Source organism: Anguilla rostrata, chromosome 1 (genome assembly GCF_018555375.3).
Source record: "Anguilla rostrata isolate EN2019 chromosome 1, ASM1855537v3, whole genome shotgun sequence".
NCBI lineage: Eukaryota > Metazoa > Chordata > Actinopteri > Anguilliformes > Anguillidae > Anguilla > Anguilla rostrata.
This window is the reverse complement of record NC_057933.1, coordinates 72,181,600-72,197,271: the sequence shown is the minus strand read 5'-3', so window position 1 is coordinate 72,197,271 and position 15,672 is coordinate 72,181,600. Positions and strand designations below refer to the sequence as shown.

General features: G+C 50.8%; 1 protein-coding gene across 2 annotated transcripts in view; it reads right to left on the bottom strand.

Moving 5' to 3' along the window:
• The window catches only part of atp1a3b (ATPase Na+/K+ transporting subunit alpha 3b), a 47,443-nt gene that overhangs the window by 11,159 nt on the left and 20,612 nt on the right, over positions 1-15,672 (bottom strand). For both annotated transcript variants that reach the window (XM_064298222.1, XM_064298230.1), the window contains 5 exons: positions 3,545-3,661; positions 2,013-2,072; positions 1,485-1,688; positions 1,101-1,214; positions 491-625 (listed from right to left, as the gene is read on the bottom strand). In XM_064298222.1, coding sequence (XP_064154292.1) covers positions 491-625; positions 1,101-1,214; positions 1,485-1,688; positions 2,013-2,072; positions 3,545-3,661 — 630 coding nt within the window. The remainder of the gene's footprint in view (positions 1-490; positions 626-1,100; positions 1,215-1,484; positions 1,689-2,012; positions 2,073-3,544; positions 3,662-15,672) is intronic.

Here is a 15,672-nt window from a genome sequence, read left to right as displayed (position 1 = left end):
AGAGAGTGTAAAATGGCAGTGAACAGAGAGAGTGTAAAATGGCAGTGTACAGAGAGAGTATAAAATGGCAGTGAACAGAGAGAGTGTAAAATGGCAGTGTACAGAGAGAGTGTAAAATGTCAGAGTGAACAGAGAGAGTGTAAAATGGCAGTGTACAGAGAGAGTATAAAATGGCAGTGAACAGAGAGAGTGTAAAATGGCAGTGTACAGAGAGAGTGTAAAATGGCAGTGTACAGAGAGAGTGTAAAATGGCAGAGTGAACAGAGAGAGTATAAAATGGCAGTGTACAGAGAGAGTGTAAAATGGCAGTGAACAGAGAGAGTGTAAAATGGCAGAGTGAACAGAGAGAGTGTAAAATGGCAGTGTACAGAGAGAGTGTAAAATGGCAGTGAACAGAGAGAGTGTAAAATGGCAGAGTGAACAGAGAGAGTGTAAAATGGCGGTGTACAGAGTGTAAAATGGCAGTGTATGGGGGCCTCCGCCCAGGCACCTTGCAGCCGTGAGAGGAGACGATGCGGAGGTCAGCGGGGATTCTGTCTCCACCCTTCACCTCCACCAGGTCTCCGCCCACCACCTCCTCAGCGTTGATCTGCATCTTCTCCCCCTCCCGGATCACCAGGGCTTGCTGCAGAGAGAGACCCACCGGAGTCACTGCTGCACACAGGCACACAGGCACACACATGCGCACACGCACGCACACACACACACACACATGTACACTCATACTCACACACACTCACATTTACACACACGCACGCACACACACACACACATTTACACTCATACTCACACACACACTCACATTTACACACCCGCACACACACACACACACTCACATTTACACTCACACACACACACACACACACATTTACACTCATACTCACACACACACTCACATTTACACACCCGCACACACACACACTCACACACTCACATTTACACTCACACTCATACACACACACGTACGTGCACGCGCATGCCCGTGCACACACACACACACACACACACACCCGCACACACACACACACGCGCGCGTGCACGCACACACTCGCACTCACACTCACATGCACACATGCACACACACATGCACACATACACACCTGGGGCACCATGTTCTTAAAAGACTCCATGATCTTGGAGCTCTTGGCCTCCTGGAAGTAGGAGAAGCAGCCGGTGATGATGACCACAGCCGACAGCACGATGCCCAGATACAGCTGTGGGAGGAGAGCGGACACAACGACCATCTCAGAGACACTCATCTCAGAAACGCACAAACTCTGTGCTCCACACCACAGAAACACACACAAACGCTGTGCTTCTCAGAGGTTCTGACTGACCGAAAATAAATGAAACGATCGGTTGTATTCTGGTGCTGTTGCCTTTGAGCTTCGAACCCAAGTGAAAGAACATTAAAATAAACGGTAAGATTCTGAATTCTGGATTCTGGTGGGGGGGGGGGGGGGGGGCACGGCGGACGGGACCACGTTGTCCCCGGCGGGATCGTCCTCGGTGGCGGCCTGGATGGCGTAGGCCAGGAAGCAGAGGATGGCTCCGAGCCACAGCAGGATGGAGAAACCTCCGAACAGCTGGCGACAGAACTTGACCCACTCCGGCGTGGTGGGAGGGGGGGTGAGGGCGTTGGGTCCGTCCCGGATCAGATACTCGGCCGCCTTGGCGTTGGTCAGACCCTGAGACAGACGGACAGCCAGACAGAGAAGGGACAAACGGCCTTAGCATATCAGCTAAATGAGCCTGAAGGACCCTGCACACTGTTCTGTGACAGTATGTTGGAGAGGTAAGCAGAATTTGGTCTTTGTGTCTCTTTTTTTAAAAGCTGAGTCAGTTTTATGATGTTGACTGTAATTTGAAAAATAAATGAATACCACTTGTTTTACGTAATTCATTGCTTTGCTCCAGGAGCTACACAGAGGAGAGTGCAGGGGGACACTGAAGTTGGTACTGCACAGTGCCCCCCGGTGTCTGACCGGCGGAGGTGCAGCTGCGCGTCTCACCTGGACGATGTCGGTGTTGAATTTCCGGCAGACTTCTTCCACGGACATCTTGTGCTCCGTCTGAGAGGAGAGAGAGGCAGGGAGGCGACGTCAGGGGGCGCGCAGCGTCAACATGGCCGCCGGCGATCGCGTGCCAGCGACACCGGCCTTTCATCGCTGTGAAATTCTTTACTGCTATCTGTTCACGGTGTCACAAACAGCCCCCCCCCCCAACCCCCCAAACTGTTGCGGATGAATGCTGAAATGGGGGTGTAACCGAAGCTCTGTGCTGCCAGATCATGTGATCCAAGACTCGACACTTTGCTGTGTCTTGGATTCTCCTCCCTATAATCATCTTTTCAAGTTAGAGACCAATTATAAACGACCTTGATGACGATTAGTCCATTCTTCAGTCTGTAATATAGCAATGCGATACTTTTGAATCGCACACTCTCATTAACCAAAGAGCAACTGGATCTAATTTTAGCCTAGCTTGTTTCTTTTTTGTTTGTTTTTTTTTTTTCACCAGGAACCCTTTTATGCAGAGGCAGCTCCAGGATTTTGGGGGCCCTAAACAATAAGTAACCAGGGGCAACATCTCAGACTGGGCGGTGGGTGGGGGTGGATTTGTTGCTAATTGGGGAACGGAAAACCTGCGCAGGAACAATAGCACTGAGAAAGCTATTTACTCCCTCTGAATACTGCACAATTACAATGTCTTTCAGAAGAACGAAAACACTTAAAGCCCTGAAATGTGCGGCCCACTCTTGTGTTGTGGCCCTAAAGGACTGCACGTACTGTTCATGCCAGCAGCCGGCTCTGCCCGTGTGATGCGATGGGATCTTCGTGACACGGTACAGGATTTCGAGTGTGAGTCACGTGACATTTTCCATGGAGTCTATTTGCAGAGGTCTGGAGCTGTATTTGAACAGGTGCCGATGCAGGACCCTGATGTTGAGTAGGGTGGTTTTGTGTGTGTGTGTTGGTATAACTTCATTTAATGTTCTGTAGGGTAGTTCTGTGTGTTGGTATAACTTCATTTAATGTTCTGTTGGGTAGTTTTGTGTGTTGGTATAACTTAATTCAATGTTCTGTAGGGTAGTTTTGTGTGTGCTGGTATAACTTAGTTTAATGTTCAGTAGGGTAGTTTTGTGTGTTGGTATAACTTAATTCAATGTTCTGTAGGGTAGTTTTGTGTGTGCTGGTATAACTTAGTTTAATGTTCAGTAGGGTAGTTTTGTGCTTGTTTGTATAACTTAGTTTAATGTTCAGTGGGGTAGTTGACAAGTCGTAAATCAAGCTTGCACTTCTTGCACTCGTGGGCTCTCTTGGGACTGTAACTTTTCCTCCTCTTGGGAATTTCTGCACTTTGAACCCGGATCCTCGCACTTGTGTTTGCATTGTAAGTTTCTCCGGATAAGAGCGTCTGTTAAACTCCAGTAAAGATGTGTGTGTGTCACTACGCTGTTATTTACAGTATGAACATTGTTTGGATTAAGAGATCAGCTGTTCTGTGTGTCATTGTGTCTCCCTGTGCTACAGAAGGGTCTTACCAGTGGTACTTCTTTCTTCAGCTCATCAAGGTCTTTAGCCTTGTTCTTCTTCTTGGGAGAGTCCTTGTCATCCTTGTCTTGCGTGGTGGCCACGCGGTAACTGTCTGACCGTCCATACTGCAAAGGGGACAGACAGACAGACGCAGTCACTACGGGCTCAACCCGTGACCTGCCGCCACTCATGACATCACCAGTCATGTGAGTCATATGACATCACCCATGACATCACCAGTCATGTGAGACATTTGATATATTTTAGGATACATAAGGAAAGCACTTGAACCAAGGGATGTCTCTATCTCTCTTTCTCTCTCTCTCAATCTCTCTTGTACACACACACACGTTTTTTTTTTCTTGTTTTTTTGTGTGCCTCCATCCCTACATCACTGCACACAGAATGTGTCTGACTCACGGATCATCCTTGCTAGACTTGAGCGATTGAGGAGGAAAAAAGTTTTTCATTACAGCTGCTTTCAAAGTCTCAGCGGTTCATCGGGGCACAAACCTTTCGACCAAACAAAACAAAAAAGGACATCCCAATTCCTCCTCCACCTTCTGGCTCTCCTTTCTTTAGTACACATTACCATCTGGTACCACCACAAAACTGGGAAAACAAATGTTTTTTTTATAGACAGATATTAAAACGAGTAACCAATCCAAATAGCAAGTCATTCAGACGGGACCCCCACATCAGAAGCCATTTTCTTCATTTTCACAGCCTCATCTATAGGCGGTGCTCTGAGCTCGATTGCATTAGACTGCAGCTAAGCCAGGTGAAAATGATGGAAGCTACTGGAAGCTTCAAGGGTTTGCGCAGAATCTAGACTCAAGTCATTTCAGTACCACAGAGGTTTCTGTAACAGCATCCTGCACAGATCAGTCAAGTTAGGTTTTTTTCTGAGTTTTTTTATTGGTTGTATTGGTTCCTGGAAATTTCACAGGGTTTGACGAGATTGCAGGAGATGACACTGAAGATGTCTCTGGACCGGTCTGTATTTCTGAGTGTCCCTGTGTGTCTGTGGAGCAGGGACAGAATTCTCCCACGATGCTTTGGGCGGTCTGAGTACAGTGGGCTCAGGAGGAGGTGTGGGAGGTGCAGGGAGCAGTCGGGGAGGTGCAGAGAGGAGCGGATAGGGGCTTTCAGTGGAGTGACAACCCGACACTGTGTCAGGAAAGGAGAGCAGGCTTGGGGGGAGAGAGGAGGGAGGGGGGCATCCGATCAAACCAGGCTCCTGCTGAAGAAGCAGGCCATAGTCACACACATGTACCACGCGTGTACCAACACTCACATACTAACACAATCAGGAATACACACACACCCTAATAAAATGCATGCGCACAGCCTAATCAGTACACATACACACACGCACACAGTGACACACAACAGCTCCCAGGCCAGCTTGGACTTGTCTCTTCTTGTTAGTTGTTGTTTGTGTGCGTGAAATCATTACCTGTGTCAGTGGAAGGCTGTTTGAAATATTCTGACACTGTGTGTGTGTGTATGTTTGCGTTAGTGTGTATGTGTGTGTGTGTGCATGTGTTTGGGTGTGTGTATATGCATGCGTGCGTACATGTGTGTGTGTCCGTGCATGTGTGTGTGTGTGTATGTGTGCGTGTGTGTGTCTGTGTGTGTTTGTGTGTGTATGTGTATGTTTGTGTGTGTGTGTGTCTGTGATGACATTCAAAGTAAGGCCACAGCACAATGCCTGTGGGAAGGTCTTTAGCAGGAGACTGAAGCTCATCCCACACTGCTGACTACAGCAAGACCAGGCAGGCCCGGCCAACCATGCCCCCCTCCCCCTCCCTCCCCCTCCCTCCTTTCCTCTCCCCCTCCCTCCCTCCCTCCCTCCCTCGGTCCCTCCCTTCCTCCAGTTCTCCTCCCGAGAGGTGAGTGACAGGTGGGAGTGATGGAAAACTACAGCTGTAACCGTGGAGACGGAACTGGTTACACCTGGTGGTGAGCTGTGGTGAGCGAGTGTTCCATTGGGGGGGTGCGTGGGCTAGCGTTTGTAGTGCCGGCACCCTTCTGCGCCTGCTAGACGCCGTACGCCCAGAGTGCTAAAATATTCTCTCTCTCCTTTTTAGAGCGCTTTCATGAAAGAGTGACATCACTTTTCCCCCATCGCAGTAATAACTTCCCGTTTCAGACGGGGATCCATGTTTAACCGTGTGCGCAAAACTGTTCTCCCTGCCGTGTGCTGTTATGAAATCCCTTACGGTTCCATTGTGCAACTGATGTAGCGGACAAATCATGTAAGTGTTTCCAGATTGTTATGCTGCAGTACCAGTTTAACAACATTCACGACCCATGCGGTCATCACTCCCTGTATTTGGACTGTATGTTCTCCTAATAATGACCGGGCTGGTTCATCGAGTGCAGCACAGTCTGCACAAAGGCATCAGTGTGTTGCAACAGGGTTTGGGCTCAAATGTACTATTCTCATTTTTAAGTGAATGTCTTGTTTGAGGCAGAGGAGTGGCTGGTGGATTGGGAACATCCTTTTTGCACATGCTGTACACATTCCTCGTACAGATTTGAAACATTAGTTGTGCGTGTGTATGCGCACGCATGTGTGTGTGTGTGTGTGCGTGTGTGTGTGTGTGTGCGTGTGTGCGTGTGTGCGTGTGTGTGTGTGTGTGTGGTGTGTGTGTGTGTGGTGTGTGTGCGTGTGTTGGTGTGTGTGTGTGTGTGTGCTGTGTGGTGTGTGTGCGTGTGTGCTGTGTGTGTGTGTTTTGTGTGGTGTGTGCGTGTGTGTGGTGGTGTGTGTGGTGTGCGTGGTGTGTGTGGTGTGGTGTGTGCGTGGTTTGTGGTGTTGTGTGGTGGTGTGTGCGTGTGTGTGTGTGTGTGTGTGTGTGTGTGTGTGTGTGTGTGTGTGTGTGTGTGTGTGTGTGGGTGTGTGTGTGTGTGTGTGTGTGTGTGTGTGTGTGGTGTGTGTGTGTGTGTGTGTGTGTGTGTGGTGTGTGTGTGTGTGTGTGTGTGGTGTGTGTGTGTGTGTGTTGTTGTGTGGTGTGTGGGGGATCAGTGTGTGTTGACCTCAGTCTCATCAGAGGTTTGATGAGGGCTGACAGCACACCTGCGCTCTTGAGTGAGCTGCATTCACCCCCCACCCCCACCCCCCCCCCCCACCCCAACCGCCCCCCCACCCCCCCCCACCCCACCCCAACCGCCCCCCCCACCCCCAGCAGCTCAACGCAGCCAGCTTGCCCTCCTTGCCCCAACGTGCCCATTCCCCCACCCCCCCTTCCCAAAATGCACATATCTGCCCCCATGCCCATCCAACTCAGACTTCCACCCCATCTCCCCCTTTCACACCTGCAAAAGGGAGAGACAAAGAAGGAGGGACAGGACAGAGAGGAACGGGAGAGCGATGGAGGTGCCAGGTGATGCTGATGCAGATAAAGAGTGCGGGGGTTATGGGGGGGGGGGGGAGGACAGATGGAAGGAGAGAGACTGTGTGGGGGTGGGGGGGGTGAGTTGACAGATTGACAGAGATAGAGAGACAGGACCGGGGGTTTAGAGGGAGGAGCAGGCTGTCACGGTGATCCGGTGCTGACAATAGATATCGGCTGAGGCGCTATCTGTTTACAGGGACGGTGCGATTAATGCCAATTCCATTTAGGGCCTTTGTCCAGTTCCCCCCTGGCCTCCAGGCTCCGCCCCTTGACCCTGGAATCCCATGGCAACAGCGCCCGTGGCCACAGGGCCCCTCCCATTGGACAGCTGGGCTCCTGCATCGCGCCCAGGCCTTAACGAGTTCTCTCTGTAACTCATCCGTTAAACAGCAGGGGAATCCAGGGGCCCCTCAAACTGCTCTGGGACCCCAGGGGGCCTGTACTCTCCCTGACGCATAATACAAGACAAATGGATATGTCTATGCCTGCACCCCCTGAAGGGACTCTGCCTCAGCCCCCTGTCCCCTGTCTGTCCGTGTCCATCTGTCCTCCACCCGTCCCCCCCCCTTCCCACCGTGAGGGCTCAAACGGTTCTGATTCGCCGCCCGGTCACTTGATAAACCTGACTATGAGCACTGCGCTCATTCACCACACAAAGGCACCTGCTGTAGACTCTAGCTGACCGTACATGGGTTACTCTGATACTCTGACACTGCTCTGTCCTATTCAAATAAACAATGAATACGATGAGTATCATTGCATATTTAGTCTAAAAAATATGGACTACTCCTGTGACGACATTCAGTCAGCGTAGCTTAACTCTGTCTAAACCCTAAACTCAAGCGACAGATCACCATTAACTGCACTGCCTTTAATTGTTCATTGCAGGATAAAGGTACTCCAAGGCAGCCATGACTGGCAGAGGTCCTACCTGTGTGTGTAATGTGAGTAATGCAGGTGCTAAGCTATAGGCTACGTACATTAGCGTACACCAAACCCATTAAGAGGCCGCGGTCATGTGAGTCCAGGGGGGGATGCTGTGTATTCCCTCTTAATGAGGGGGGAGGGGTTATAGCTCCGCACGCACCCCAACACCGAATCTACAGAGTCTGTGGTCACATGACACAGAGACTGCGGTGTTGCGTTTCCCAGAGGAAGTGAGCGGTTGGCGGCTTTTCCTGGTGCCAGCGCGGTGCCACTCGTTCCGCACTGGCGTAGGATGGGCACCCCTGGGGGAGCACGACGGTCTGCCAGGACAGCCCCCCCCACCCCCCCCCACACCCCGACCCACTCGGCTGGTTGCTCCAAAAACTGAGTACATGTGAGAGGGGCTGACGCTCACGGCCATCGTCTTAAAAACCGTCCTGGCTAACATGACCGGTCCTCACAGCACCGTGCACTGAGCTGCCCACGTTTCCACACTAATGTTAGATATTTTTTTTACATATTTCATCTTCATTTTCATAAGGGACGGGTCACACAGGACACCACACACTCATTAACGGGGACTTGGGGTAGGAAGATCGATATCCAGGTGTCAGTCTAGGTTTTGGAAAATGGCTGAACAGTGAGGACACAAAGCCTTGCCAAACGCTCGGGCTGGGTCTATGAACTGAACATGAACCGCACAGCTCAGCTGATGGGTAAATTTCAGAATGTTTCCAGGAGATGGACAGTCATAGTAATGTCATCAGCAATCTATGGGAAAAAGAGTCTGCAGTTTCTGTATCCATCATTTTGAGTTGACGATAGGTAAAAGTTTATTTGTGTCTTTCTGATGACACACCCTGAAGAATATCACAAAATGGGGGAAAAATTCTTTATTGTTCATTACCTTAACTGAATAAAACACATCGCCATCACCATCATCATCATCATCATCAAAGTTGAAACAAGTCCTCTAACTAAGTTTCTACTTTTTACTTGTGAGTGTGATATGTGCCCTTGTCAATAAGCTAGTATTCCTGTCTGTGCATGTGTGCACGTATGGGTTTGTGTGAATGTGTACAGTATATGTGAGTGTATTTGTGTGTTCTTGTGCATGTATATATATTTATGTCTGTGTATTTTTGCATGTGTACATGTGTGGGTCCATGAGCACTTCTTTGTGTATGTGTGTGTGTGTGCTTGTGTGTGTATGGAGGGCTGTATGTAGGTGTGTGTACATGTGTGTGTGTGTGTGTGTGTGGGTGTGTGCTTGCGCGTGTATGTAGGGCTGTATATAGGTGTGTGTACACGTGTGCGCATGTGTGTTTGTGTGTGTGTGGGTGTGTATGGCACTGGCAGTACTTGCCAATACTCAGTCCTCAGAGTGAGAGGTTTTCTGCTAAGTGTAATGACAAAGTGTAATGTGGTCACTGCTGGGGGGGGGGGGGGGGGGATAGGGACACCAGGCTGGAATTACACACCCTGGGGAGGGACAAACAGACAGCAGCCCCGCTCTGCATTATTCACCATCCTGCTACAGAACCCGCTGAACTGCAGCCATCAACAGCACCTCCCATCAGAGCCACTGGAACCCCTCCTACAGCACATCACCACCACTGCTCCACTGCAACCCCCCTACACCACAAAACCACCATCACTGCTCCACTGCAACCCCCCTACACCACATCACCATCACCGCTCCACCAAACCACCCTATACCACATCACCATCACCGCTCCACCAAACTACCCTACACCACACCACCACCATACAGCCCCAGCAGAGCACTTCTGCTTCCGAGCACCTCCAGGAACAGATCGCTCCGAAGAGAAGCTTCCTGATGTTGATTGAGCACCAAAACATGAGTAATCTCTGAACTGGCTGTCCCCCCGATGCGCAGGAACTCGATGTACGGAGAGGAGGTCACATTTGAGAGCCGAACATCGGTGCGACAGGAAACTCAATCCCCGCCAGCGTGCCGGTTCGTCTCGATCGGTGGAGGCCTGCCAGAATCTTGATTCTCGTTCTCCTTGCACACTCCTGTCACAAATTACTGGTGCAGCTGCAATTGGATTCATTTCAGTACCTTGGCCAGTGCCTCCAATTACAGACTCGCTAATTATCGCCGGGGCGGAATGAAGCAGGCTGGCTCATAACTGGGCCTGATGTGGAACAGCACAGTCTACACATGTGAGTGAAAGGGACAGGAACCAGGACGTTTAACAACAGTCATAGCTACACCTGTAACCAGAGAAATAAACAACCTTTACAGACAGGCAGTGAGATAGACAGCCCTTACAGGCAGGCAGGGAGATAGACAGCCCTTACAGGCAAGCAGTGAGATAGACAGTCCCAGTGAGATAGACAGCCTTTTCAGGCAGGCAGTGAGATAGACGGCCCTTACAGGCAAGTAGTGAGATAGATGACCTTTTCAGGAATGCAGTGAGATATACAGCCCTTACTGTTAGGCAATGTGATGGACTGCCCTTATAGGCAGGCAATGAAACAGACAGCCCTTACAAGCAGCGAGATAGACAGCCTTCATACGTAGTGGGTTAGGCGTGAGATGTGAAAAACAGGGAAAACATGAAAAAAGCAGATGAACAGCCTTTGTAGTCAGGCAGTGCGGTAGCCAGCTTGGAGAGCCAGCATGCGTGCCCGCAGCATCTGTCTGCACAGAGCAAGAACGCCCTGGCAGATTACGCAGACACAATGCGGCACAAGAACAGCTGAGGTAGCGTAAAATAGGGCACAGGAGGAAAGTCACCAGGGAGACCGAGAGAGAGAGAGAGAGAGAGAGAGAGAGAGAGAGAGAGAGAACAGGACAACGAGTCTCTCCGAAAAGAGAGCGGCCGCAGGAAGGGGAGGAGCGAACTCCGCAGTGCGCTACGGGCGCAGTCACTCGGACGTGGGCACGGCCGGGGGCCTCGGCCCCAGGGGGAGGGGAGGAGAGGGTCACTCCTGCTGGCACAGAAAGAGGAAGGACACAGCATCTCAGACTCAAAGAGAGAAGTGAGGGCCCTGACGGTTCCCCGGGCCCCTTCCCCTCTTTAGAGGAAGCGTGGCGGAGCGGTTAGGGAAGTGGATATTGCAGCTGTCCCCCCAGGCAGGTTTGCCAACCGAGTCACAAGCCCTCAACCTGAGTTGCTTCATGTCCAGACACGCAGCACGCAGTCCAGTACACACACGTTGCCAGTCCCTGCATCCCTCCAGGTGCAGGAAAGACACACGTTCTACCATGACTAACAGCACAGGGACTCAAACAATACGCTCTTATTCAGGTTTTATTAAATAAGGCAGAGAGACTCTCGTTTTTAATATTTAATATTGCCACAGTGACAGCGGCGGTCTGGCCAGTCAAAAATGCATTTGTCTTCGTGCCTCCGCTGTGCCCTTCCTCAAGGCAGAGGAAGTGACATCAGAGTGCTCGACATGCAGCGGACCCAAGGGTCACCCAGGCAAATCTCCTCCAGCTCAGTGTGCCTCTCACAGGTGTGCAATTAGCCAGGCCACAGGGGAAAACCTCCATCTCCCTGCTGGTGTGGTAGTATGGCAAGTCAGTACTGCCCTGTGTGTGTGTGTGTGTGTGTGTGTGTGTTGAGTGTGTGTATTTAGGGTGTGTGCATGTAACGTGTGTGTATGCGGAGTGTGTGTATGTAGGGTGTGAGTATGTAAAGTGTGTGTATGTAGCGTGTGTGTATGTAGGGTGTGTGTATGTACATGTGTGTGTTTAGGGTGTGTGTATGGAGGGTGTGTGTATGTACATTGTGTGTGTTCAGGGTGTGTGTATGGAGGGTGTGTCTATGTGTGGTGTGTGTATGTAGAGTGTGTGTATTTAGAATGTGTGTTTGTAGGGTGTGTGTATGTATGTACAATGTGTGTGTTCAGGGTATGTGTATGTAGAGTGTGTGTTTAAGGTGTGTATGTGATGGAGGTGTATGGTGTGTTTGGAGGTGTGTGTATGTAGAGGTGTGTGTAGTGTGTATGAGGTGTGTGTATGTAGATTGTGTGTGTTCAGGGTGTGTGTATGGAGGGTGTGTGTATGCAGATTGTGTGTGTTTAGGGTGTGCATGTAGAGTTGTGTGTATGTGGGGTGTGTCTATGTGCGGTGTGTGTATGTAAAGTGTGTGTATGTGGGGTGTGATCATTGTGTGTGTAGTGTGTATGTAAGTGTGTGTATGTGCTATCGTGATTTAAGGTGTGTTGATCGTTCCTGTTCATGTCCAGAAACACTTCTGCATTCAGCAACTGATCCACCTTCTGTGACCACGACTCAAACTGCAGTCATTGCACAAAAACTATTAAAACTGATCCCGGACCAGCATTTGGGGCAGAACATAATGCATTTATGGCGGGCAAAGGCTAAGAATATGGCTGGATCTAGAGCCGGTCTGCGGGATTAGCGCTGTGTGATTATCTGATTACTGCACTATGAGATTAACCCAGTGAGCACTGAACACAGCCTTACACAACTTGTTCTGTTCCCCTCCGTCAGTTATTTCAACAAAAGGACACTCACAATCAGGGCCCGCTGCAAGCACACACGCACACACACACGAATACACACACACACACACACTCATATACACACACGCACACATGCATGCACCTACACACACACACACACATACATACACATGCACACACACACAGACACACACACGCACACACACACACACGTGCGCACACACACATGAACTGAATAATTCAACCAAGTAATACAATAGCCATTATTGCACAGTTGTCACAGAGCTGTAATCCTGCTCTCCATTCCAGAACACAGTCCCCAGTGACCTTCTGCCACAGCCACCCACAGACATCTAGCCATTTACCCGAAACCGTAAGGGCACATGCTAATGCTCCAGAGCCCTCCAGGTTTATGAGCTTTGGTGATGTCATGGAGACACCACGCACGAAAAGCAACCCCACCCCGTGTGTCCCCGTCTGGCTCTCCCTCTCCGGTGCAGCACAATCACCCAAATGAAATCCCATCTCACGGCGCCATTCGCCCCGTCCTCCCTTCCCCCCCGCCCATCTGTCTCTCTGTCCGTCCACTGATCTGTTCATCCCGGCAGCTGGGTCCCCGTACGGGCCCGTGTGAGCTTCCCGTCCCCTGAGGAAAGGAGCGGGAACTGTGTGTCCACCGGCCTGGAAAAGGACCAACTCCTCCGCTCTATCTGCAATGGACACGCGCTAACCAATAACTATCATAAGTATATGAACGATAATAAGGACAGTCGTCATTTAGCAGCTTTCTTGTACCTTAAAGCTTTCTTGTATCTTTTCAGTTAGGTAGATAACATCTTCCCACTCACCACCCATTTGTAAACCCCCCCTCGCCCAGGGTTGAGTACGGCAGACATTTTCAAGTGGGGCATTTGGCGGGCATGTAGTTGAGGGTGACTGTAAAAGCTTTATTCAGCCAACTAATGATGAAATGGAATGCAAGAGCCACACTGGACATTTGGCTAGGACCCATGGGAGCACACAACTCTTTGCGAGCAGTGGTTCCGAACCCCGTTCCTGGAGGTTTACTGTTCTTTAGGTTTTCACTCCAACTCCAACAAACCACATTTAATTCAACAGCGATAATATCTAATCAAATTGCTAATTAGTAAGGAGTCAGGCGTGCCAAATTAGGGTTGAAGTGAAAACCTACAGGACGGCAGGCTTCCAGGAACAGGGCTGGCAACTTCTGCTTTACAGTAAGTTCCATTAGAAGCTTTATAGCTGCAGCAGTCGAAGAAGATGTTGTGTCCTCCAGCAGGGCGTCTCCATCAATGGTGCTTGTCACCTTGATCCGTACTGAAGACTGCCCCCTGCTGGCCAACTAGGAGCACCCTGACTCGCTCAAATCTCCCATCCAAGCCCGGCCCAGCCCAGCCCGGCCCGGCCCAGCCCAGCCCAGCCCAGCCCGGCCCGGCCCCTCTTAGCTGTTTGGTGGGGGGCGGGGGTGACCGTGCAGCACACTATCTAACCAGGCGCCTTTGCGTGTGCCAGCTTGTATGGGGCCTCTCATCGTGGCTGTCAGACTCACACACTGGCACTCTGTATTCAATCACCCAGCACACACTTACACAACCACACACTCCTCCCTTCACAGAGCCGCACGCACTTACACAACCACACACTCCTCCCTTCACAGAGCCGCACACACTTACACAACCACACACTCCTCCCTTCACAGAGCCACGCATTACACAACCACACACTCCTCCCTTCACAGAGCCGCACGCACTTACACAACCACACACTCCTCCCTTCACAGAGCCGCACGCACTTACACAACCACACACTCCTCCCTTCACAGAGCCGCACGCATTACAAACCACACACTCCTCCTTCACAGAGCCGCACGCACACACAACCACACACTCCTCCCTTCACAGAGCCGCACGCACTTACACAACCACACACTCCTCCCTTCACAGAGCCGCACGCACTTACACAACCACACACTCCTCCCTTCACAGAGCCGCACGCACTTACACAACCACACACTCCTCCCTTCACAGAGCCGCACACAGTAACACAACCACACACCAGGTCCTTCACAGAGCGCAGCACTTACACAACCACACACTCCTCCCTTCACAGAGCCGCACGCACTTACACAACCACACACTCTTCCCTTCACAGAGCCGCACACAGTACCACAACCACACACCAGCTCCTTCACAGAGCAGCCCACAGTAACACAACCACACACCAGCTCCTTCACAGAGCAGCCCACAGTAACACAACCACACACCAGGTCCTTCACAGAGCAGCACACAGTAACACAACCACACACCATATCCTTCACAGAGCCGCACACAGTAACACAACCACACACCAGCTCCTTCAAAGAGCCGCACACAGTAACACAACCACACACCAGCTCCTTCACAGAGCCACACACAGTAACACAACCACACACCAGCTCCTTCACAGAGCAGCACACAGTGACACAACCACACACTCCTTCCTTGACAGAGCCTCACAGTTACACAACCACACACCAGCTCCTTCACAGAGCCGCACACAGTAACACAACCACACACCAGCTCCTTCACAGAGCCACACACAGTAACACAACCACACACTCATTCCTTCACAGAGCAGCACGCAGTGACACAGCCGCCTGCTCGTTCCTTCACAGAGGCTTTTTCAATGAGGCAGCACTTTCTGGAAGCAGCAGCAGCAGCAGTGCTGCAGGGAGGCTGCCTAATGTGACCTTGTTAGAAGCAGCAGCGGTCTGTCCGTCCGTCTCTGCCGCCTGTCTGTCCGTCCCTCCTACCGCAGGGCCCTTCTAACCCAGCTGCTACTGCACTGAGCACTCAGAACCATCAAACCGACCTCTTTTTTCCCCACGAACACGTTTATTCACTGTTAAATCACTGCTGCTCCTTTTGTCGTCTCCCGTAGCTTCTGTGCCTTAATCTCTCCTGTACACCTATCCACAGTTTCTACCCCAAGGACTTTTAGGTAATAACGGATTTAATTTCAGACGTTTTCCTGACTTTTATTTTGTACACGTCCTTGAGTTGTGCTTCACTGGATGACATGACAATGATAAATGAGTCAGCGTTATTATTGTGAAGGGCGCTATATAAAAGCAATTAGACTGACTGAATGCTTGACTGATTGGTTAATTAGTGCTCTTAGCACAGGCATGCGGTGCTACTCTGCAGCATCCTACTGTCTCCATCCCCTCCTGCATGTGAGCAGCTGGCTAATTCCCAGGCTCATATATCTACATGCCTGACCTTGAGGAGCCCTTCCTGTACTGCAGTTCTCCTGTCCCGCGCAAGCATGGAGGCTGTACC